The following is a 25,250-nucleotide window of genomic DNA, read 5'->3' as shown; positions in this document are numbered from 1 at the left end:
CCTGAGGGAGGAGCAGCCTTACCAGGCCACAGAAGATGACAATGCAGCTAGTCCTGATGAGATCTGATAGACTAGGATCAGAAGGAAGGAGAGGAGGACATCCCCTATCAGTGGACTTGGGGAGAGGCATGCATGAAGAAGGGGGTGGAAGGGTAGGATTTGGGAGGGGAGGAGGGAGGGGCTTATGAGGGGATACAAAGTGAATAAAGTGTAATTAATAAAAATTAAAAAAAAAATCCTGTTCACCCAGCGCTCTGGGTCCCACTTCTCTACTGCTGAGCCAGTGAGACTTGGGTCCAGAGTTCGATTACTTTCGTAATAAAGCTCTCTTGCAATTGAAAAAAAAATGCCCAACACACAAAAGAGGCTTGAATGGTGTTTCTTGAAATAATTAATGAAAATAAACTCCAATCCTTTGCCTTCTGTACAAAAATTATGCATTTGTTAGCCTAATTTTCTTTGGCTTTCCACACTGTGCTGACACGTCTTGAGCCTCTTACAGTGTCCTGAGTGGCCTCACCCACCGGTAACTGGTTTCTGGACATCTCTGTATGCTTATGGTTGCCTAGAAAGCTCCCTCTGGGCTTTTCCACATAGCTTTCAGACTCAACTCCGTTAGGAATGAAGTCTTATCACTTCAACTATGAGTGATGGGTTTACGTCTTTACTTTATCGCATGTTAACATTTTACATGTTAACAAGCTTCTTTTGCTTGTTACACATACTTCATAGTTGTGTGTGAGAGAGAGTGTGAGCACGTATATGGTGCTAGCAGACAGCCTTGTGTTTTGTTTCATAGGAGTCCTCGGCCTTGTTTTTTAAGCCAGGATCTCACTGGATGAGAGCTCCCGGAGCCGGCAAGTCCCAGGGATCCTTCGCCTTCCACACCCCGGAGTGGCACCGACATACAGTGCCACACCTATCTCTTTTAAATGGACCATGATGACCGTGTGACACACAATTTACTCTTGAACAGTCTCCCCAGCTCCTCTTTCTGTGTGTTAGGGTGCTGGAGAAATACCTGGCAAGTGAATTAATTATTAAAACTGGAAAACTGATACCGAGTTGATGAAAGCTTGGACATAAAAGAAAAATTATGCTAATTTTCCTAAAAATAATGGAATTAGTATCAATTATTCATTGGATTTTTAAAATAATTCAACATATGTGTAGTTCTAAAGTCTAAAAAAATTTACTCCTAGTAACTTCTCCTGAAGAGATTTGATTTTTCATCATAGCTCGTGTGTCCATTATATTTCCTTAGAATACGACCATTATTTTTTCAGGATTAAATTAGCATCAAAGATAAGTATAAAATAAAGTATAATATTAAAAAGTATAAAAATATTAAAATAGAAAGTATGAAATATTAAATCTATATGTTCAGTAGTTTTGTTCCTTCCATTTAATCTTTCAAAATTCTCAGAGAGTGGCGCTGACACCAGCTTCTCCTGCTACATTGTTGATCTCAGGGAATGGGTGGGATGGCAGACATAGTGCTATTTGTTTGAATGGGTGCTATGAATTAGTGTCCTTACTCTAGTCTCAGGTGCAGAAAGAAGCTGGTGATAGTAGCTTGAAGGGCATTATTGTAGTAATTAGTACTTCTCTGGTGCCCTTTATCAAAAAAATAGTAGTGCTTTAAGATAAGAGCTTGTCAGTCCTTTGAAATTGCTACATGACAAGTAAGGATAATTTATTCCCAACACAAAGAGACATTCAAGTACTGAGAAATTAAATCTGCTTCTCCCAGTAACAAATTAGATCCATGGTAGACGGTTGATTGTGACCAGGAATCATGAATTAGGTGGAGTGTCACTGGCAGTGTTATCCAAACCTGTTACCTGTCTTTGTAAATAAAGTTTTATTAGAACCCAGATGTGCCCATTTTTTCACACATTGTTTATGGTTGCTTTGTTGTAACTGAGGTGTGTAACTTCTGTAGGGGTTGTATGATTGGAATGTCTGAACCATGTTCTATCTGGTTCTTGGTAGTTTATAAAGGCCTTTAGCAATCATTATGTTTTATGAAGGCATGCTTCATTGAAGTTAAATATTTATTGAATTTTATTAAGTAAATATAATAGACTAGAGTTGACAAAAGTACTACCTGCCATCTATTTCCTGGTTCTGTCCTCGTGTGTTGTGCCTCAAGTAAACACATCTTTTTTTTTTTTTTTTTTTTAAGAAGATGTTCTGAACCTCCTAAAATCTCTCCTCCAAATAGACCATCTTGGAAAAAGAATTTCTGATGAAAAATGAATCAATTTTTCTGTATTGAACCAGACTGAGAAGTGAATAGGTCAAGTCTCTGTAGGGAGAATTAGTTTAAACACCAGAGTGTAGGCCATAAGTCTTCATTCCTTGCCTCCTCCAGTGGGGCAAGTTAATGTGTGCTGAGGGGGGCCTTCAGGCCTGAGGAAATTCATAATCGGGAGTGAGTAACTCAAAAAGTGCTTCTGAGTTAGTCGCCGTGGAAGGTGACCTGATTTCAGCCATCCTGGGCTCTCTCAGCAGGTGTCTGATTGTGAAAGCCATAAAGTGGGCACTCAGGGAAGAGCATGAGTCTGTAGCCTTTGATGGAGACCTGAGGGCCCTCATGAGCTAACTCCATAATTAAATGGCATGTTACTTAAAGAGAAAAAAATAGCCTTTGAAGAACAGAAACTCATCATTTTTTTTTCTAGAAGAGGAGGATATGATTGTTCTTTATAAAAATCTAACATTAACAGTTCATTTCCCTATGGTTTTAACTTCCATTTATGGCTGTTTTACCATATCTACTGCTGTTTCTTTTTATATTATGCCAATGATGCACTTTATCCTCTTAATGAGCCTCCCAATGGATGCAGAAGTGAGGAAATCTAGACTAAAAGGTCCTGAAATGTGGTTTCAAAGCAAGTTGCCATGCCTCAGTCCAGAAAACCTGAGGTAGAAGCTCTGTGGTTCAGCAAACTTTCCATGAAAATCTACCGAAAGGTCAAGTATGAAGCCCGTTGCCCTACATGGGAGCGGAATAGCAGGTAGCCACCTTGCCATCACCAAGATGTTATACATCTTGGCTGTATAACATGAACACAATTTGGTTAATCAACTAGGGCTTTCTTGAAAGAGAATTTTAGCATGCTCTTCTCCTTTGTAGAATTTTCATAGTCAGTGGTAATGCCTGTATTTGCTTAGCTGTTGGTTGCTTGTCCTTCAGGCAGTGAAGGTTTAAGGAGGGCAGAGTCAGATCAGTATCATTGATCCCTAGGATTCTGAGCATCGGCACAAGAGTTGGCTCTTTATGCCTATTTGCCGGGAGAATTAACAAAAGCCTGTGCGTGCTCTTTCTCCTCATCACTGGGATCATTGTACAAAAGCAGCACAGCCACACTCAAGGTGGAACTCTCCATTCAGAAACCTGCAAAGTGAGATATGTTGCTGTCCTCAGTGTGACATCATCAGCAGGAATGCTTCTTTTTTATAAAAATGTTAAAAAAGTTTTATTTTGCTGGTATTAAAGAGGAAGAGGGGGGAAATAGAACATAAGAACATGGATGCATGCATGATGGGGCTTCCATGTAGATATGGGAGTCAGAGAACAGCTTTCGAAGGTCAGGTCACTCTTGTCACCATGGAGTAATCAAGGTCACTAGGCTTGAGAAGCAAGAGCTCCTACCCACTAAAACATTCTGTGGGGCCTCAAGCATGCCTTTTTAATTTTATTATTATCATTTTGTTGTTTTTTAAGACAGGGGTTCTCTGTGTAGCTTTGGCTGTCCTGGAGCTTGCTCTGTAAACCAGGCTGGCCTCGAACCTTCAGAGATCTGCCTGCCTCTGCCTCTATTTCTGAAGTGCTGGGATTAAAGGTATGTGCCACCACTGGCTTGCTCAAGCATGCCTCTTGGTTAAACATTCTAGAGGTAAAATAAAGTACCAGGGGAGCCAGTTTGTTTAACTTGCTCTGCCACATACACATCCTCCACCTTTCTTCCTTTGTAGACCCACGGAAATAAGGTAGATTCTCCTATCAGTTGATTTCATGACTAATCTATTGCAATATTAGCATCTTTTGAAAATATGTATACTTTGAAAGCAGCCAGTACTTTTATTACTGTATTACCAGATAGGGGGGGAATAAAGTCTACACCTTGCCTCCATCATTTGCTGCCTTAGCTAGCCTTCAGAGGACTCTGTCTACACCTTTTTTTCTATATGATCAATAGGAAATAACAGTGTAAATCAATTCCAAGTAATAATGTAAATGGGCTCTTGAAGGTAATTCCTGCTGTGAAATAAGCAGTTAGCAGTGACACTGGCATTAACCACAGTGGGGGTAATCAGCCCGTGGATGTGTTTAATCAGAGTTATCAGCTAAGATTAAAAAGAGAGCCACAGTTGTGCAGAGATAATCATTTTCAAGGTTTAAAAGATGACTATGCGAAGGTGTTCTCATAAATTAAAGCCATCAGAATGGCTTTGAATAATTTGGGATACTCTGAGGTCAGGAACAAGCAAACAGGAGAGGTTAATCTCAGGGCCATGGCCATTAATGTGCAGAGACAGCAGAATACACTTATGGAAATAAGCAACAAGCGTGGAGGTAAATTACTTTCCCCCCATACATTAAGGCATTCCTTGAGCTGTCACTAACATATATGCTTTGATTAAAATGCAAGCAACATGGAACGATTTGTACACGAATTAATTATCTTAGCAATTAATCACTAATTTCAAAACCTAAATGTTGGTCCACTTTATGACTCGATTTAGAAACACTGATGGGGCCAATCAGAAACTGTGGAAAAAGGGGCTGATTCCATGGTATCTGTAAAACTGAACTTCAAGGTCAATCTGAAAAGTCCTGAACCTGACATGCTAAATACATTGTGAAGTCTTTGGATGTCTGAGCATGAGATTCCTTATCCACGATTATCTCTGGGTCATGGTATCTATCTTGCCAGAGTCTGTTAGGAATAGACAGAACTGTGTCTTACTACTGTAAGACATCAGAGAGATATGTGACTCTATTGGTAGCTGCAAAATAATTGACATATTTCATTTGCTATTTAACCTATTTTTATTGGGTGCATGCTCTGAATTTGGGGCCTCTTCCAGAAAGTAGAGAGCTACAGAGAAAAATTCTAGCCCCTTTAGAACTAACATTCAAGCCAAGAGAGGTTGACAATGAACACATTTGCACAAAACTGAGGACTTTTAGAGGGCAGTGAAAACCATGAGGAGGACAGAGCGAGCTGATAGAGTGGAAGGTGAAGAGGCAGCTTGCACTGTGGTTAGGGAAGGCCTCCCTGCAGGTGTGATATTTAAGCTGAGCTGTGTGCTGCTTGCTCAATGAGAAAACCATCGCAGACAGAAGAAAACACTTTACCATTGAGTGAAAGTCAGCTTACTCAATATGGAAATGAGGATGGTCAGGAGATGGTCCCTGTGTCCTTGCTCCTCACAGTTGGTCTGTCTTTGATGCACAGGCAAGTACACGTGTAGATATTTACACATGACCACTTTAGCCTAGCTTTTCCCGGTAATGAAAGTATTGCTATGGCTGATCAGGATCAGACAGGGATTTTAATAAGCACTTTTTTAATGATCACCTCATAATTCTGCAGACAGGGAAACTGAGGCCCAGAATGACGGCTTACTCTTTTTCAGGACTGTGTAAGTGACAATCATAAGCAGTGAGCCCCAGGTTCTGGCATCACAGCGTCGTGACCTCTTTGCTAGACTGTGCTCTTTGATTACGCTGATCCTGCTATAAAAAATCACGAGAGTGTAGCCATCTCAATAAGACAAAATACACAAACACTTGAAGAAAAAGGTTCTCACTTCACACAGTATACCTGCTACTTCACTGGTCTCTTAATAAGTTCCATATCATTGATAGAACCATGAGCTTTCCTGGCAGATTTTTCAGAGTACTCCCTCAGAATCTAACAGCGTGATCTGTTATCAGAGGAAGCATGGAAGTCACCAGTATGAAGTAATGAGGCTTGTTCTTTATCCTTAACTCAGACATTTGCAATAGCTTGCCTTCAGAGGAAAGGCTTACTTCAGGAGCCATTTTGACAGACTTCAGATATGCCTGCAAACTCATTGACATTTCTTCTTTAGAGGAAGATAGATCTCCCACTCTATCCTGAAAGCAGCCTGTTCTTAACTGGCTTCCTGAACAGAGCATTTTACAGTAAGGTGGCATCCATGTGTGGTCTGTTCCTTGGATCACTACCTGCTGTTCCCCTAGGGCTGCCATGACAACAGCAGGTCATGATCCAGAAGAAGGACCACAGACAGCCAGTGTCTTAAATGGCACAAACTCTGCCCTGGAGACCAGATTGGAAATCAAGGCAGCAATGTGTGTGTATTCCTTCTCTAGGCCCCTGATGAATGCATGCTGGCTTTCTCCAGCAGTGGTGGGTACATGTTTTTCCTGGCCTAAGGCACATAATTTCCAGTTTCTGTTTTGGTCCTCACATGTCATATTCCTTGTTTCTGTGTCATTTCCTCAAGGTCCCTTGTCATTAGATTCAGGGATCCCTCTGAACCATTTCCCGTCTCAAGTAGCTGAGATCCTCAACTACATCTGTATACAATTCTCCTTTTTATCTTTCCTAAATAAATTTACCCTCATGTTCTTGGACTGAGAACACTGGTTTTTTTTTTTTTTTCTTTTTTATTGAAAATCACCAGCCCAAGATGCTCAATCCCCATTCAGAAAGGCAAAGAAGATGGACATTGGAGGAGGGAGAAAACAGGGAACAGGGCAGGAGCCTACCACTGAGGGCCCTGATTTTACTCTGCAGGGTATTGAGGCAGATGCTGGGATTCATAGCCAAACTTTGTGCAGAGTGCAAGGAATCTTCTGAAAGAAGTAGGAGGTAGTAAGACCTGGAGAAAAAAGGAGCTCCAAAAGGAGAGCAACAGATCCAAAAAGTCTGGGCACAGGGGTCTTTTCTAGACTGATACTCCAGCCAAGCACCACTCATGGAGATGGCCTGGAATCCCTGCACAGAGGTAGCCCATGGCAGTTCAGTGTCCAAGTGGGTTCCATAGTAATGGGAACAGGGACTGTGTCTGATAGGAACTGATTGGTCTGCCCTTTGATCACCTCCCTCTGAGGAGAGAGCAGCCTTATCAGGCCACAGAGTAAGACAATGCAGCCACTCCTGATGAGACCTGAGAGACTAGGATCAGAGGGAAGGGGAGGAAGACCTCCCCCATCAGTGGACTGGGGGAGGAGCACAGGTGAGGAAGAGTGAGAGAGGGTGAGATTGGGAGGGGAGGAGGGAGAGAGCTACAGGGGGGATACAAAGTGAATAAACGTAATTAATAAAAATAATTTAAAAAATCACTAGTCCACTATGCACACTCTCTAAGACAGCAGGTTACATGTTATATATAAGGCAGCATTGAAGAAAGGAAAACTAAGCTGGAAATCTGAGGAACCTCAGACCAGCTCCGCAGAGACCCATGTGGCAAGCATCTCGGTATGAAGCAACAATGCAAGCAAGCCTAGAACTGGCTCTTACATACCAGCCAACAACCACGTAAGTGGCCTTGGGTCTACTTCCTCAGCTCTGTGAAACTTTTGGGTGTCTGCCTCCCGACAGAACACCAAGAAGAATCCTGAGCCAAAGCCACCCAAATAAGTCCTTCCAGAATCCTTGCCTGCTGAAACCAGGGGATGATGTTTGCTGTTCAAGTTTGGAGCTAAATGTTGATGCATTCGTCAGATACTAGTGCAGCAACCATGGCCAAGTGTACAAGGAGAATAAGGTGTTCACTAGCAGAGGTGCCGGTCTATGTAACACTCTCCTAGCACATGATATGTCTGGCTTAGGGATAGTCTAACATGGGAGTTAAAATGAAACACATTTAATCAATGACTTCAAAATCAAGAAACACAGTCACATGCCTTAACCACAGTGCACCCCTTCACTGTACTTCTGGCACTGGGTCAAAAAAAAGCAGCTGTCATGAGTGGCAATGGCGGGTTAGGGAGAAGAGAGACAGAGACACAGAGAGACACAAAGAAAGATGAAGACAGACATAGAAAGATAGATAGAGAGAGACAGAAAAAGAGATAGAGGGAGACAGAGACACAGACAGAAAGAGAGAAAGACAGACATAGAGACAGAAAGAAAAAGACAGAGAGACAGAGACACATAGAGAGATGAAGACAGACTTAGAGAGACAGAAAAAGAAACAGAAAGACAGAGACACAGAGACACAAATCAGACAGAGAAACGAAGACATATATAGAGAGAAAGAGAGAGACAGAGAGGCAGAGAGAGAGAGAGAGAGAGATTCAGACACAGACTGGAGGGAGATGCTAAGCTTCATCAGTAAAGAAGCATTGGAAAGAACAGAACAAGTGAAAACACACCTATGCACCCCTATTCCTTGGTTGTTATTTCCTCTTTATACTAGCTGCTCAGTGTTTCTCACTGACAGGGGCCCCTGTTCCCATCTGCACAGAGGTGAAGGGGAATCAGTTTAGCTCCTCCCTTGTGCTAACACTCCAAGCGAAGCAGAGCGATGATAGTTGTGCTTGCATTTGTGGCGGCGCCCTTCTCTGCTTGCTGTGCTAGGGCTGTTTCCCATTAGCTCCTTCACTTCCCAGAATCACCCAGTGCATGCCCCATTTCTAATCATATGCTGTTTGTGAAATCCCTATAATTTCCTAAGGCCTTCGGAAGCTTTCCTCTTCCTACCTGTGACATTTTGAGGAAAGATTTATTCTCTTCCTATGTTTACTCTGCTTCGTGAAGAAAACACGAGAAAAAGCCTTCATTGTATTTTTTTACAATTCCTTGTAGAATTGTGTCTATATTGTGCTTGCGTCTGCTTTTCCATCTGAAGGTCTGTGCAGGGCAAAGGGTTAGCTTGGAAATCCCTTCCTATATAGCTACACGGGTTTACCTTCTTACATAATGGCTCACAATGCCAAACTATTGTTTTTCTTTGCTGGCTGCTTGACTCCCTTCACACTGTGAAATTAGCCTTAAACGTGGCCCAGTGTGTCCTGTGGATGGACGTGTCATCTCTCAGCTTTCTTTCCCACTCTGCTGACACTCACTACCCCATGTACTGTACATGTTTGTGAATATGGAAGTCAGGAAATTAGTTCACCTTGTGCAGTTGTTTGAGAAAGTACTCCGGGAGAGTGAGAGTTTGACTGTGGAAGTGGATTAATGCGAAGGAGGATCCTGGAGTTCCCCATACACTCTTGGTTGGCACGCTGGAGGAGCCGGCAGAAGAACACTAACCCTGCTAGACTAACAGGAGAGGCCATACACCCAGGACAGTTTCTGCCCGTTGTTTCCAGCTTTGGCTAGTTATCCTCCTTTTGATAATATCTGCTGCCTGCAAAATGTGATATTGAAATGCAATCCTTAGAATAATCAGGACACAGAACATTGCTTAGTTAGAGAAATTCTTTCCCCATCCCTATAGCTACAGAAGAAGCCAAAATAGTCCATCAAGTAGGAATTGACGATGACTTTCTCTTAAGCTCTCTGCCGTTAATAGTAGTACACTTTTCGCATTCCATCTACGGAGTTTGGTGTAGAAATTTCAAAATATCTTAATGTTAGAAAGAATTCTCAATCCCTCTGAGCAGCCAAAGCTAATTTCTTCCATTAATAGACAGACAAAGGATTTTACCCGTTTCTATGCTATATACCGTGTATGAGCGATCTGTGTGATAAATAGCAGGTAAGTCACACTGGCTCTCTAGTATGTAGCACTGTTTTGCGTGCCTTTTGGAAGAGAATGGGTTGTAAAGCAGGTGTGTATGCAATGTGACTGTTCTAGAAAATGACATCATCAGGTTATTTGTGATTCATTCTTCTTCCCTTTGGAGATTGTATATGGAGGCTAGCAGAGATAAAAATATCTGCTGGCATCCACCTTGAATGGATATAGTTCCTCTTTGGAATATCTTTCCAAGTGACGTCCAGACTGTACAAAATAGTCATGGACGTGGACTTGGAAACCCAACACTAGACTCAAATTTAGGCACTGGGTTTGGCCAGGTAGTTCACTTCTCTGTGCTGACATTTTTCACATGGAGATGGAGATGAGACTCACTGTCTTCATGTGGGTATTTGTCAGAGCACTGAAGAATTTCCAAAGATTACCTAATTTCTACAAGGTTAGCTGTTTCACAGTCAAGTTACTTTGGCATTCTTGCCTAAATCATCACCCATGACCCTGCACCCTCTTCCTCTGCTTTAATTGACCTCATGACCCTTTTCACCCTCTGAGGTTGTTTTATATATTCATTGTGTTGGGTTGCATGATTGACTTTCACTACGGCGCAATCTTCATTCAGTCGAGGACTTCGCTCATGGTTGCAGCACCTTATGTCAGGAAAAATCTCCAAACTGCGAGCCAGTGCGTGAAAGAGCTAACTAGACGGCACTGAATCTCCGCCTTTGTTCACTTGTACTTCTCTAAACCGGCTTAAGAACTACAAGTTAGCCAGGAAAATAGCACTGGCATAAATGTCTGGTCAAGCCTGCTTAGATATGTGCTGCGTTCACCGAAAATGCTGCAGGTAATTCCTGCTTGTCGCAACCTTGTCGCTTAAGCAATAGCGTCACACTGAGGTAAGGCAGGAATGAAAGAATTTGGAGAACCTGAGTGTCTTGGGGGAGAAAGCCCTGGTCTGTCTAATTCAGCCAATGGATTGACAGGTCCTTTGCAACTTGTATAAAGTACGCGTTCAAAGGTGATTTCCAAGCTTAGTTTATTGTTACATCTCATTAAAATAAAGTGCTAATTTTATGGGTTTGAAATGTTTTATGACCACCCTTTTTGATGGAGAATGCCGGCCCAAGTGCTTGTTACTCCTGTGTTGTAAATGTGTAAAGAGGGGAAATATCGATGTGCGCTTCCTCTGTATGCAAACTGTTGAGACTTTATTGGAAATAATAAAGCTTTACGGCATGTTCCTTACAAATAGGGTACCAGGGACTTACAGCAGCAGGAAAAAATATTTATTGTTCTGTATCAGCGCAAGCTAAGCGGACTCCAGTTTATGGAACCCTGAAGCTAATTGTAATTTGGGGCAGAAAAGAAGGCAGTATAGTCAGTGGTTTGATAATATTTGAATACAAAGAGAATTGCATTTTGTCTCAAGGAAGGCAGTCAACTTAAACTGCATTTGTTCAGTAATATTCTTAAGTAGCAACATGAAAATAATATCTGACTACATATGCATGCACACCTATTTCATTTCCACAGATATTCAGTTTTATCACAGCACTTGAAATATAAAAACTGGGGTCAACATTTCTTGAGAGTGTAGTTTTGAATGTGGTATACATACATTTAACAGATAGCCATACGCTGTAATTTAGGGAAAACCTCATTTTTAGAATTTTCTACGCATGAGGGTGAAAGATAACTGTATTTTGCAGAGTGTTACTACATTAAATTTCATATTACAAAACTAATGATGTAATGAATGGGAATTTTAGACCATAATTGAATAATGTCTAGCAGGAACTTAAGCAAAAGTTCTATTTGTGAAGCTGACTATTACTCAATTATTTGATTTGCTCATAGATAATTAATATTGCTTTTCTGTTAGTCCATATGAATGTGGTTGTATATGGGGTATTCAGATAGTGTGTTGGTTAGCTTTTATTGTCAAGTTGACACACCTAGAGTCACCTGTGATGAGGGAGCCTTAATAAAGAACTGTCTAAACTGGATTGGTCTGTGCCCATGTTTGTGAGAGACTGTCTAGAATAATGATTGCTACTGGAGGGCCTAGGCCATCGTGAGCGGGGCATTTCTAGGCAGGTGCACCTGGGATACATAAGAAAGCAATCTGAGCATTAGCATGTCAGTGAGCCAGAGAGTAAGCAGTATTCAGACCTGGTGTAGTCATACATAGTTTCTCCTCTGACTTCCCTCAACGATGGACAGACACCTGGAACTATAAGCCAAATAATTCTTTCCTCCCTAAGCTCCTTTTGGTCAGAGTGCTTTGTCATAACAGAATGAAGGTAGGAGAGACAGGCCCACTCCTGTGGGGAGAAGGGAGATTTGTGATGTGTCTACTCCTTTAATGCCATTCTGTCTTTCTGTTGTACAAAACCGATTTTACTTGGTGAAGGAAATTGCTCACAGTAGTAAAATACTTGTCCTGTATGACTGCTGGTGATCTGATGCATGCTGACTTGGGCTCTGACAGAGTCATAATGTACATAGCAAACACACACATTTAACTTTCAAAGCAGAAATTGACACCGCTGGAACTCCAGAAGCAAGCCGCCTCACAAAGCAATCTCTCCTTCATGGACAATGGACTGTCACGAAGGCGTGGAGTCCATTTCAAACCCTGAAGTAGGCTTTCCAATTAATACAACTCGATTTTGTACTATGGCAAAATTTTGAAATACTTGACATGTGTTCCTTTCTAATTGAGAATGTCTGTGGATACGAGGCTTGCAGATTTCAAGATGAACAAACATATGTTGAAGAACATATTTTAAAATGTCCAGAATGGAAGTGGAACTCAATGTCCTTATTTTTTACCAGAAAAAGAAAACAAAACAAAACAGTAACAAACCCATGAAATGTCTGTGGCCACAGAAGAGTCAGGTTTCTTTTGGGCCTTGTACATTGTTGTACCGTGAATATTGTATGTACTTCCTATAGATTCTTTGTACCTATGAATTTATGGTAGTTCAAACATATGGCAATGCACTTATCTTTTATTTAATTCATTCTTTTATTTAATCCCTGTTCTTCTAAGCTGAAGCCTCTTTGAAGTTTTGTATGGTTTCCATATAAGACTGCAACATCTACATTCGTAAAACTTATCCTGGGACTGTCTTGGAAGTTCTGTTCTTTGGGCTTTTCTCATAGATGATAGAATTGGACAGAGGAGTTCTCTTAGTAGCCATTCAGGCCTCCTCGCTGGGGCCTGAGAGAGATCCCCTGTGCTGAATTGTCCTGCTTGCTATGTGCCTTCATAACGAGGCTTAATCTGCTCAGTGAAGTGAATGAACCAGAACTTGGCTGTTGCAGTTCATTAGTATGTGGTGCTGTGGTGCAAGCATTGCGGCTGCAAATGTGGGCTGTTGTCATCTTTTTGTTTCGGTGAAAGTTTACTCATGAACTTTTTCCACTTAAATCTTTTTAGCTAGCATACAAAATGATGAGTTTCTTTATGATATTTTCATAAATATATATCCTACTGGTTTCATAATCACCCCTAACTTTGTGGTGCTCCACCCCTCTCAGTGGTCATGAGTCTAGATTCTGAACGTGAGCAAGGGCAGGCAGTGTTCATCACTCTGCCTCTCTTACTGTTTCTTCACCTCCACCTTTGGTCTCCTTCCTCTCCTCCTTCACCTCCATGGCCCTCCTTCCTACTTTTAGTCTGTGTCCACACTATCCTATAAACAAACTCTTACAGTACCTGAACCTCCTGGCTCAGGGACAACCTTCTGGGAAAGGCAGAGCAACCCTGCTTTTCTACCTCTGGCCACATTTGAACACTATTCACCACCTACTCTAGTACACAGAGGACTAGGCACTTGTAGCATCTGCTTTTCAACCAATGCACATGACTCTAGCTTTGACTATCTGTGTGTGTTATGGTTGTGGCTTTGGCTTTACAGATTGATTTCTTAGTTTGAACTGGAAAAGCCAGCCAAAATTATACGAATGATGTCATGGCCCGCCTCCTAGATGATTGTCTTTCTGCTGTTATCTCACATGACAAGGAAACAAAATGCTGCTCCTGTGTGTCATTCTTGCTTTCTGTCTGTCTGTCTCTCTTAGATCAATTTCTTATTCATAAGGTATACAAATAATATAAGGTACACATAGATAGTAAGAAAGAAAATAGAGTAATGTATCTATCACACCCTTTTTATTGTTAAGAATGGCTAAAATGTCTACTTCTTTAGCAAAGCTCATAACTACAGCACAATCCTAATGGTGTCCATTAGTCAATTAGACTCCATTCATATGTATGTCTGACTGTTTTCTTTGACCCATACTTTATTTTCCCCATATTCATATTATTTTTCATCTCTCTCCTCACCCCAATCATAAGTTTTAAAAAGCAGAAACTTTGTTGGTTGTTTTTGGCTTTGTTTTGGAGACACAGTCTTGCTATGCAGCGCAGGCTGTCTTGGAAGTCCTTCCTGACCCTCTCACCTCAGATTTGTGGACAGAAAGTCTTTCCATCATTATTCCTGTTTTATGAGCCTACAATATAATTGCACCATTTCTTCTTCCCTTTCCTTCTTTCAAGTCCTCCCATATACCCCTCCTTGTGCTCTTTCAAATTCATGGCCTCTTTTTCATTAATTGTTGGTATATGCATGTGATCATGGCTATACATAAAAACTACATTTTAAAGAATTTCAGACATGAGAACTTTATGGACGTCATTCCCTCCCTTCTTTCTTCCCCTTTCAGTTCCTTCTATATCTCCCACTTGCTCTCAAATTCACGATCTTTTCCTCTCCAGTTACTATTACACAGGCATGCACGTGTGTGCGCACACACACACACACACACACACACACTACTGAGCTCATGAGTGTGGCTCCTCTATACACATGTCTTTAAAGGGCTGACCACTTGGGATCAGATAAGCTATCAGGGTGTTTTCCCCTGGAGCAAAGCGATTCTGTCTCGCAGCACTGAATACTGTCAGTAGCTCCTATCTAGGGGTGAGACCCTGTGAAGTTTCCCCATCCACACTGATATGTTAATAATGTTGTCGTTATGTAGCGCCTGTGTAGTTCCTGCAACCACTTTGTAGAGATTCCCTGGGTGCAGCTTCTCAGTCACAGCTACTCTCAAAGCCTTTTTCTCAGTGTCTTGAGGAGGAAAGTCAGGAGGCTGTAGAAAGGAGCTTTCTTATTGTGAGGTAACAGAAAGAAGTAAGCGGTGCCTTGTTAAACTTTCACATCAGTGAAGCCTAAACTGCACAAAGCATCAGGAACTAGCTATGAGAATGTTTAATTTCTCTTGACTATTTTAAATTCTGAATTTATTCCGACCTTTGTTTTAATTTTTGTTGGCATACAATAGTGGGATTCATTATAATTTCAAAGATGTTATTGTACTTTGCTTCTATTTACTCCAATTACCTTCTCTTATCCTCCTCAGAACTACAAGTGATACACAAATTGATTAATCTGTCTGCCATCTGTCTATCTTAATCCAGATTTTGCATATGGGAGAAAACATAACATTTGTCTTTTTCCCCTCCTGTTACCGTTTCTTATTTCCCTTCCCTCCTTTTAATACTCATAATCTTACCAAATAACCTTCTTTGTATCCTCTACCCCACCACACGCGCATGTGTTCTGGGTTCCTCGTGTGATAAGAATGTGGCCCTCATCTTTCTGAGTCTGGCTTATTTTTCACTTAGAAGAATGACCTCCAGTTCTCTTCAGTTTCCTGAAAGTGATGTAATTTCCTGTGATGATAGGAATAAAAATACCCTTCACAGGCTCATGTATTTGTTTGGTTCCCAATTGGTGGTACTGTTTAGGAAAAATTAGGGAGGTGTGGCCTTATTGGAGAAGGTGTGTCAATGGATGTGGGCTTTGAGGTTTAAAAACTCACAACATTCCCAGTTACCTCTCTCTGCTTCTGGGTAAGGTCTGAGTTCTCAGCCACTACTCCAACACCAGGCCTTCCTGCCCGCTCTCATGTTCACTGCCATGGGTCATGGACTCACCCTCTGAAACTATAATCTCCCATAAACTCTTTCTTCTCTAAGTTGCCTTGGTCATGGTATCTCTTCCAAGGAATAGAAAAGTTGCTAAAAATATTTTCTTTGTCTATTTTGTATGTGTATACCAGATTTTAAAATCCATTAACCTGGGATAATTCTGTATCTTGGGTGGCAGAGACAGAGGCAGGTGGATCGCTGTGAGTTCAAGACCAGCCTGATCTACAAAGTGAGTCTAGGACAGCCAAGGCTACACAGAGAAACCCTGTCTCAAAAAACAAAAACAACAAACAAAGAAAACCCTTTGAACCCTTTTCCTCCTGTAAGATGGGCTCAGTCCCCTCTTAGCTCCCTTCTCCCCTTCGCTCCTTTTGTCAGGCTCAGCCTGACTGAAACAAAAAAATTTAAATTGCAGAATTTTCAAACCTTGTTTTATTTTGGTTAAGCATCTCATATGGGTGAAAGCTATTAGATGAATTCAAGTGTGTGTGAACTGACCGCTTACACTATTTAGTCAGTGAGTCTACTGTGGGCAGGGGTGAGCTCTTCCCATTGGGAAAATGAAGAACAGCCCTCAGGGCCTCTAATAAACATTTATTTCCCACACTCATGCATTTGAACCAATCTAGTGGGTGCTGACCTAGAACTGACCTTGTAAAATAAGCTCTAACCCACTTACTTCCCAGTTTAAGGTCTTCACAGGTGCATGTAAGTTAGCTGGGTCAATGAGTCTCTTCTGCTCTCTTTACTCAGGATGAATTGACTTTTTCACCATGGCCCCTGTTGTCTGCAGGGCTCATCCCAGATTATCTCTGTTTGTTGACAGAAAGTGAGCAGAGCTGAGACTACCGCACAGGATTGCTGCTAGAGGCCCACTTTCATTTCAGTTTTCATTCTAAGTTTAGTATAGTTGATAACACTAGAAAACACTGCTGGCTTAAAATATGGTGAATAGATACGTAATATCCTACGTACAGGTTTCAGAAAATGTGATGCAGAAACCTAGCTACAATTTAGATGCGGTGCATTCATTCCCTTATTTCTATTCTTTCCTGATCAATGTTCCTTTTCTCTTTCATGACCCAGCTGGTAGGACTGGGAAGGTTGGAAAGGTTAAATGATAGGATACCACATTTTACAAAATTGTTAACTTCTTTCTGTTTGAAATATATGACAGTGCCAAATTATGTGTAATTCTAGCCACCCCATAAAAGGCTAAACAGCAGCCATGTGAAATGAGCATCCTCTCTTTGTTGTACCCAGAGGATTAATGCAGGAGCCCTGAGGGTAAGGAAGAGAGGGAGGGAGGGGGGAGGGAAAAAGAGAGGGGGAGAGAGAGAGGGAGAAACAGAGAGAGAGAGAGAGAGAGAGAGAGAGAGAGAGAGAGAGAGAGAGAGAAGGCACTATGACGGATGAGGAAGTGGCAACAAGGAGACAGCTCTACATAACCTATAATAACCAACTCCAACACTTTCAAGTCATGCTGACTCTAAGTAGGAACCAACCTAAACAGAATGTTTTATCTAACTATTCGTACTAATTGTTCCACAGAAGAACCTGTTTTCTTTTCCTGGAGGTCGAAAGGCAGGGTCTATGTTTGCATGGGACAGAGAAAACACATCCTTGGTAGAGGAAACAGCATACATGTCACCTTGACGTTCTGTCTCCGTGAGGTGCTACCCTACTTCCTCTGGCTTTGACTCACCAGAACCACATAAACAGGCACAGATTTCTGGGCAGCTCCTTCTGGAAACTCTACCTTCATTAATTGGGAACACCACCATCAATATGCTTATCCTCTTATTTTTTTAATTAAATTTTTATTTTTTACATTAATTACATTTTATTTGCTTTGCATCCCAGCTGTAGCCCCCTTCCTCGTTCTCTCCCAATCCCACCCCCCTCTCATTTCCTCCCATGCCCCTCTCCAAGTCCACTGACAGGGGAGGTCCACCTCTCCTTCCATCCAAAGCTAGCTTATTAGGTTTCATCAGGACTGGCTGCAATGTCCTCCTCTGTGTCCTGGCAAGGCTGCTCCTCCCTCAGCGGGGTGGTCAAAGAGCCAGCTACTGAGTTCATGTAAGAGACAGTCTCTGTTCCCCTTATTAGGGTAACCCACTTGGACACTGAGCTGCCACGGGCTACATCTGAGCAGGGGTTCTAGGTTATCTCCATGAGTGGTCCTTGGTTGAAGTATCAGTCTCAGAAAAGACCCCTGAGCCCAGATATTTTGGTTCTGTTGCTCTCCTTGTGGAGCTCCTGTATTCTCCAGGTCTTGCTAACTATGTCTTCTTTCATATGATTCCCTGCACTCTGCCCAAAGTTTGGTTATGAGTCTCAGCATCTGTTTTGATACACTGCTAGGTAGAGTCTTTCAGATACCCTCTGTGGTAGGCTCCTGTCCTGTTTCTTATTTTCCCCTTCTTCCAATGTTTTTCCCCTTTGTCTTTCTAAGTGGGGATTGATCCTCTTACCCAGGGTCCTCCTTGTTTATCTTCTTTAGGTGTACAGATTTTAGTATGTTTATCCTATCTTATAGGTCCAGTATCCTCTTATTTTTAACTGGAATTTTATGAGAGGGAATAAGGCATCCAGCTGTGGGAGAAGGAGAAGAGAACAGTCATATTTGATTTTATCTCAGCAGTTCATAATGAAGCCAAATAGTCAGTTAAGTGTTATCTTAAATTCTACATTAAAGTAAAGCTAAGAAGGGGAAACCTTTTTCAGTGTATATAAATATGGCCTAGTAGTTAAGAACTTTCTAGATCTGGAAAGATTGATTTCCCTGGCCACTACATCCAACTAGCATGTGTTCTCAGAAAGTTATCAGCTTACCTGTAGAAGAGATCGTGAGTAACTCATAGCATTGCTCTTAGAGCTAATGAAACGGCATCTGCATGATTCAATGTAATACCGGGAACTTGGCAGACACAATTAGCATTAACCAAGCAATAGCACCTCCATTTCTTTCCTATTAATTTTGAAATTTTATCTTTAGTAATCAAGAGTAAAGAAGAGTAATCCAGGTAGACAAACTTTTATGAAAAGGACAAGGCAAGCACTTGGGAGGCAGAGGCAGCAGAGTACTCACCTCTGATTCTAGCTGAAGCAGGAAAACTGAGGCAAGCCTAGAGCCCATCATAAGGACCAAAGCAGAACACTGAATTAAATTAAACAGACATTCCTCAGAGACTATCGTAAATCTCTGTGTCCAGCATATAGCTCAATCTGACATATTCACTTTGATTCAAATGTAACTTTCTTGGTCTCAAGATTCATGCTATAATTTAGAAGCAATAAATATGGTAAAGATTTCTAGATGAAACAGGAGAGGACAGATAAGCTCTGGATACCAAAGTAGTCCAGATCCCAGAAATTGATGCCATGGCACTGCATTGAATCAGTTGTTATGAGGGAAGTAGTTTGTATGCATGTGTGCACACACATGCCCACCCACCCACAGACACACACACATTCTGATTCTGATTGCATAAACAAAAATAAATATGAAATTCTGACATTCACCCTAACAGTAAAACTTTCGACCCCATATTTGTAAAATTTTTATTTCTGTAGAAGGTCCTCAAGTCTGACCCCTCTTTATTTTGGTTTGGGAAAATGTGGAGTTTCCACGTTCATCACTATAGTACATCTTTTAAATAAGAGCATCAATTCCGTGTTTTCAAACGTTTTCTAATAGATCAACTATATTTTTCATTTATTTCTTTTCTCTGGCAAGACACAAATAGGTCTTTAGTTAACCCAAGAGATATTTGATCAAACAAAAGAAGCCTAGTGCACAGTGGATCGAGTGACAGTTGCAGCCAGAAGGCGATTTAGACCCAGTGAGGTGAACTGCCTTGAATACCTCTGAGAACAACAGAGAAAGCCAATGCGATTGGCCTTGGCTGCCAGAACCCGAAGCTTCAACTGAACCTGACAGGAATTGATACCCCGATCAGCAGGACCGCGTCTCCCATCGGACTGCCCATTTCATCTGTTGAGTCTTGTGCTGGTGACAAGCAGCAAATACTTAAAAATACTCATTCAATTGGACTTCAACCATGAAGTCAGTGCCTTAACCGAAAATTTAAAAACCAAATTTATAAAGAGGCAAACTGATGGAAAGGAGGCAGTAGCACTTGTTTTAAATTTTATTTTATACAACAGAATCCCAGCAGGAGGCTTGTCACATCCTTAGAGTCTTATTAATGTCCCTGCTGCAGTGTGAGTGGGGAAGCATGCAGCTCAAGGTCCTCTCTCTTTTGGGGAGAATGTAAGTTATGGTAGTTTTCCTTCTTTCTTTTCATTGTTTTTGTTTTTGTTGTTATTATTATTATTCATTTTGGTTTTTTTGAGACAGGGTTTTCCTGGCTGTCCTGGACTCATTTAGTAAACCAGGCTGTCCTCGAACTCACAGAGATACTCCTGCCTCTGCCTCCCAGAGTACTGGGATTACAGGCTTGTGCCACTGAGCCCAGCTGTTTAGATAGTTATCAACATGAATGAATGCAGTTTGCCAGGCACACTGCGTTTTGGTGCTTACCTCTGTGTGTGTGTGTGTGTGTGTGTGTGTGTGTGTGTCTATCTTTCTATGAATCTATTATCTATCTATCATCTATTTATATATCATCTATTATCATGTATTATCATCTGTCTATCTATCATCTATTAGTAGCCATCTTCTTTGTTATTTTGTGTTGTTTTGCCTACATTGATGCAACTTACTATCATTTTTTTCCATGTCATCTATTCCTTAACTCTTACTACCAATATTTTAAAATCTTTCTGAACAAATAAATGCGACTGAGCTGTGTAAATGTTTTTCCTAATTGAAATTCACTGTTTGCCTTCATGCAGAGGCCTCCAACCACATCGAAATGTGACGTCTCCACCTAAGGGTTCACGTTCTTGCTGCTGCTGAGCCTCTGCCCTCTGAGAGTTTCTTTATCTCTATCTTCCACAGAAAGAGATTTCCTGCTATGCATATTAGAGTTGAAATGAAGAGAGAACATGAATTCATTTTTATTTTTTTCATAAATTATATGCAAGCTTAGCACCAGGTTGATTGTAAATCAAGCTGAGACTTGCTTGTACTCTAAGGATTGAGAAAGTTGTTTAGATTTCTCAGGAGTTTGATTTTTTTTTCTTTAGATTTTCTTTTCAGAATAGACAACCATCTTTGATTTATTGGAGTCTCTTGCTAACACATAATTAAAACTCCTAGAGAATTCTTTTGAAGTCAATATCTGCCTTTTTATATTGAAGGAAAGGGGGAATAAATCATGTCTTCATCTTTGTTCTCCACTTTTTTTTTCAGGAATCATTTTCAGTGTTGCTAAAGAAGTAGTCCACCCCAGTTAATCTTTCTATCATATAGCTTCCACAATAGCAGTGTGTAAATTATTAGATGTGTTCAGGACACCCATTTTTCTTGAAGATTTCAAATGTTATTAATTCCAAAAGACTAGGAGATTGTTTATAAACTGCCAATGACATTAAAATATAATTTATCTCCTGTTGGAAGTGGGATTCATACTCAGCATGAGCCTGTTGTCTCTTTCCTGTTCTAGCTGGCTGGACGCTTGTCTACATGATCAATGAACTAAGCAGAGCTACACCATCAGCTCCTCCCTCTGGCAGCGCTTTTCTCATTTCTTATAACTTCTAAACTTTCCCCATAAGTATTTCCAGTTGACTCACAGAACAGTTGCACTGTTCTTTTGCCCAGATCTCAAACATTCCCTAGAGAGCTGTTCCCAGTTTCTGCAGGGCACTTACAGTTTATCTCTGTAGGAGAATGGTTTTGAGCTTAGCACTTTGTCTATTTATTTCTCCTTCTAATAGAACTTTCTTAGAGCTAGCTAAGCCACTGTTAGCTGGGTTTGTAAGTGCCGCTCAAACCTCTTCCATCTGTGTGAGACAGTCACTTTTTCTGCAAAAGACTTAACAAAACGGGAAGCTAGAATTCTTTAAAAGGATGATAATGAAAAAATCCTCAAGTACATTCAGTCTCACTTCACCTGTATCTTTCAAGATAGGCTCAATGTTGCTAAAAATTTATTCCTAAAAACATATTTTTCCAGGTGAGAGTCAAGACTTGGAGATGTGTATTTATTTTATCTCTGTATCTTAAATATGAGGAAATTATTTCCAGCAAGAGAAACTTAGGGATAAGTGCCAGTGGCATAAATAAAAGTTAGTGTGCATGAAGAGAAGTAAATTGCAAAGCCACACCACTCTGTGCTGGGGTCTTGGAGAACAGCCACACAGCAGTGCTTGCTTGTTTTCCTGGGACACAAAGCAGGCCCGTAAAAAGTGATTGATACCCAGATTTAGAATCGACTGGCCTCCTCCTTCCTTCTTACAGCTTCTAACAGGGTGAGTGCCCTGCATGCCTGCAGCTCTTAAGAGAATCATCGCTGTTGGGTCCTTTGGAGAAAGTAATACCAATTGGGGCCACAATCCTGTTTTAGCTATTATGCTATACCTCTCATATACAAAGGACACCAATAAACATTATGGGTGCCTTCAGACTTTACACTGATTTAGATAGATTTTGATGAGAAAGGCCCACCTTTCTTGTTTTAGGGTTTTCAGGGACCTTTTCCTTTCCTTTTCTTCTCTTTCTTTCTTTCTTTCTTTCTTTCTTTCTTTCTTTCTTTCTTTCTTTCTTTCTTTCTTTTCTTTCTTTTTTTGTGAGCTTGAATTGCCAGTCTCTCCTAATCTCTCAACTATGACTGTTGGTAAGAGAAAAGAATAGAAGGATTAATGGCTCAGTTGAGAAATGTTTGCTCACTGGACAATGGGAAAGGGATTGGGTAGACAAGCTGATCCTTCCCGTTTACATTCAGAAATGTAACCAGGATATTAAAAAAAAACGTTTCTAATAAGGAAGATGTGTTTTTTTTTCCAAGTGTAATTTCTTATTGTTAGAGGCTCAACAAATTAAGTAGGAGCTATAAGAAAGGACAAGAATAAAAAGATAATATATTTGAGAAGTCAGTGCTGTAACAAAATAGGGCTTGAGGAGAGAATAAAATTGTGTGTATGGTTCATGTGTCTGAGTGTGCATGGAAAAGACATGCATTTTTACTCAGATGGAAGGGAGAGGGAAGAAAGGAGGGAGGAAGGAGAAAGGAAGGGAGGGAGGAAGGGAGTGAAGAAAGGAGGAAGGGAGAAAGGAAGGAGAGATGAAGGAAGGCAAGGAGGAAGGGAGGGAGAGAAGGAGGGAAGGAGGGAGGGAGGAAGGAGAGTGTCCATCTGCTTCTGCATACCTAGAAAGCCAGATGCTTTCACAGATGTGCATGGCCTCTTACATAAAGGCTGTCCACCAGTGGAACTGCATTTGCTTCTCCTGTGAAGACATGGGATCTTACAGAAGTGAGGAAGACCTCTTTGATTATAAACAGCTAATACAGTATTTGAATACATCTTTTCCCCGTTTGGTAAACTAGACTTTTGTAGTTGCTGATTTGATATTGCTGTGTAAATTTTGTTACCTGCTCTGGTACCCTGTGAATGTTATATCTGATTCAGTAGTTCAAATGGAGTTTTCCAAAGCCTTTTCCTATAGATATGACTAAAGGTAAAGCCTGTCTCAGAATAAAATTCAACTGTGCTTATTCACTGAAGGCCCACTATGTGCAGCACATTATATAGGTGCTGAGAAAGCAGAGGGAGTCCATCCTGTCCCTAATAGCAGTGTTCTCTGAACTGAATGAAAATATGAAACATGTGCAAAGCAGGAAAGGTGCCATTCTCTGTTGGGTACAGTGGAGCAAGGATGGTTAATTGTCAAACCCACTGGTCCTTAATGTCTATGGTTTTGTCCTGGGCATCTGGGGTCACAGCCTATCACCATTGCTGTCCAGAGACTGAGGAGTTTCCCCTTGAGGGGCTTTGTCTCAGGAAAAGCAGAATCCTTGGCTTGGGTCATCGTGGGAATGTTGATAAATTTATGGAGTGGAGGTCACAGATCGTGCAGGCTTTAGAGTTAAGCAATGGTGTTTAGAGAGGGACAGATACACCTTTAAGAAAAGGACAATAGTATGCATGTATGTATGTAAGCTTCTCAAAAAGAAGCAAATCATTTTTTTTATTTTAATTTTTATTTTTTTCAAAATTTATTCATTATATATTCCAATTGAAGCCCCCCCCCTTCAACTCCTCCTAGTCCCACCCTTCTTCCCCCTTTCTTCCTATTCCCTTCCCCTGGACCACTGAAAGGGGTCTATCTGCCCATAGCTTATCAAGTCTCATCAGGACTGTCTAGATCCTCTTCCACTGTGGTCTGGCAAGACCGCATTGCCAGGGGCAAGTGATCAAAGAGCAGGCAACCAAGTTATTGACAGAGACAGCCCCTGCTCTCCTCACTCAGAGACCCACATGAAAACTGAGCTCCCAATCAGCTACATCTGAGCAGGGGTCTAGGTCCTCTCCTTGCATGATCCTTGGTTGGTGCTTCAGTCACTGCAGGGACCCCTGGGCTCAGATTTTTAGTTTTGTTGATCTCCTTGTGGGGCCCCTGTCCCTTCAGTGTCCTTCTATTCCCCACTCCCCACCCCCTTCTTCCATAAGACTCCCTGCCCTCTGCCCAAACTTTGGCTTTGAGTCTCAGCATCTGCTTTGATTCCCTGTTGGGTGAAGCCTTTCAGAACACCTCTATGGTAGGCTCTGGTCCTGTTCCCTCTCTTCCATTGAAGAAGCGAATCTTAAGTATCTAAACAGCCATGTACATGATATAGCTCTGAAGTTAAAATGCTCAAGAGATTATAATTTACAAGTTAATTCAAAGACTAATTAAACTTCAAAATTCAAATGGTGAAAGCAAGTAAGTGGGCCGGGCTGCTAAGTCCTCTTCAAGAACTTCCCTTTTTGTAATTGAAATTGTAGGAAGTTTCTATGAGGTTCTTGTTTGGGCTTAGGGATGAAGGAGGAGTGCTGATGTGACATGGTCAAGCTCAAAGTTCACAGCTTAAGTGAGCAGATCTTTGTTTCCTTACACCCCTGTTTGAGTTGTCTCTTGAAAAAGTAATGCTGCCTCTGTAGACAATTCTGATGTTTTTGTTAGTTGTGTTTGATTATCGCAAGAGCAAATGCAAAATGGCCCCTGCCATGAATCTCTTCACTTCCACATCCCTTCAATTCCCATCTTCCTGATCTTTCTATCCTGCCTCAGTTTTGCTTTCTGAGATCTCATTTATTCCCTGATCTTGTCCACTACTACTCAAAAGCTTAAAGAAAGTTAACAGAACTAATCAATAAATTTTAAATAATTAATTTGTATCATAGCATATTGTTAAAATTACTCTGTTTGATTGTTAGGTGCTGTTAATCTCACAACATTAATAATTAATAATTGCACATTTGTCGAAAAACATGTGAAAGTTGCACTACTGTTTATAGTCTGAGATATTAACCATGAATTTTGGAATCTATTCTCCATGGACCAGGAGGCATGACTATAACACAGACTCGTGTGGACAGAGTCGATACCTCGACACTGGCCTTCAGCATTCTCGAGATTCTT

At 41.1% G+C, this 25,250-nt stretch overlaps 1 protein-coding gene across 8 annotated transcripts in view; it reads left to right on the top strand.

The window, feature by feature from the left end:
• Macrod2 (mono-ADP ribosylhydrolase 2) overlaps window positions 1-25,250 on the top strand; it is a 1,947,949-nt gene that overhangs the window by 659,381 nt on the left and 1,263,318 nt on the right. Inside the window, exon 5 of one of the 8 annotated variants that reach the window (XM_060383171.1) lies at window positions 800-941. The exons of 6 other annotated variants lie outside the window; for them this stretch is intronic. In XM_060383171.1, coding sequence (XP_060239154.1) covers window positions 800-822 — 23 coding nt within the window. In that variant the 3' untranslated portion in view covers window positions 823-941. Of the gene's footprint in view, window positions 1-799; window positions 942-25,250 lie in introns of those variants that run through there. One more of the 8 variants, XM_060383169.1, reaches the window with a different exon arrangement.

This window comes from Meriones unguiculatus, chromosome 4 (genome assembly GCF_030254825.1).
Source record: "Meriones unguiculatus strain TT.TT164.6M chromosome 4, Bangor_MerUng_6.1, whole genome shotgun sequence".
NCBI classification, from domain to species: domain Eukaryota; kingdom Metazoa; phylum Chordata; class Mammalia; order Rodentia; family Muridae; genus Meriones; species Meriones unguiculatus.
The sequence above is the reverse complement of the archived record's forward strand: the minus strand, read 5'-3'. Positions and strand labels throughout refer to the sequence as shown.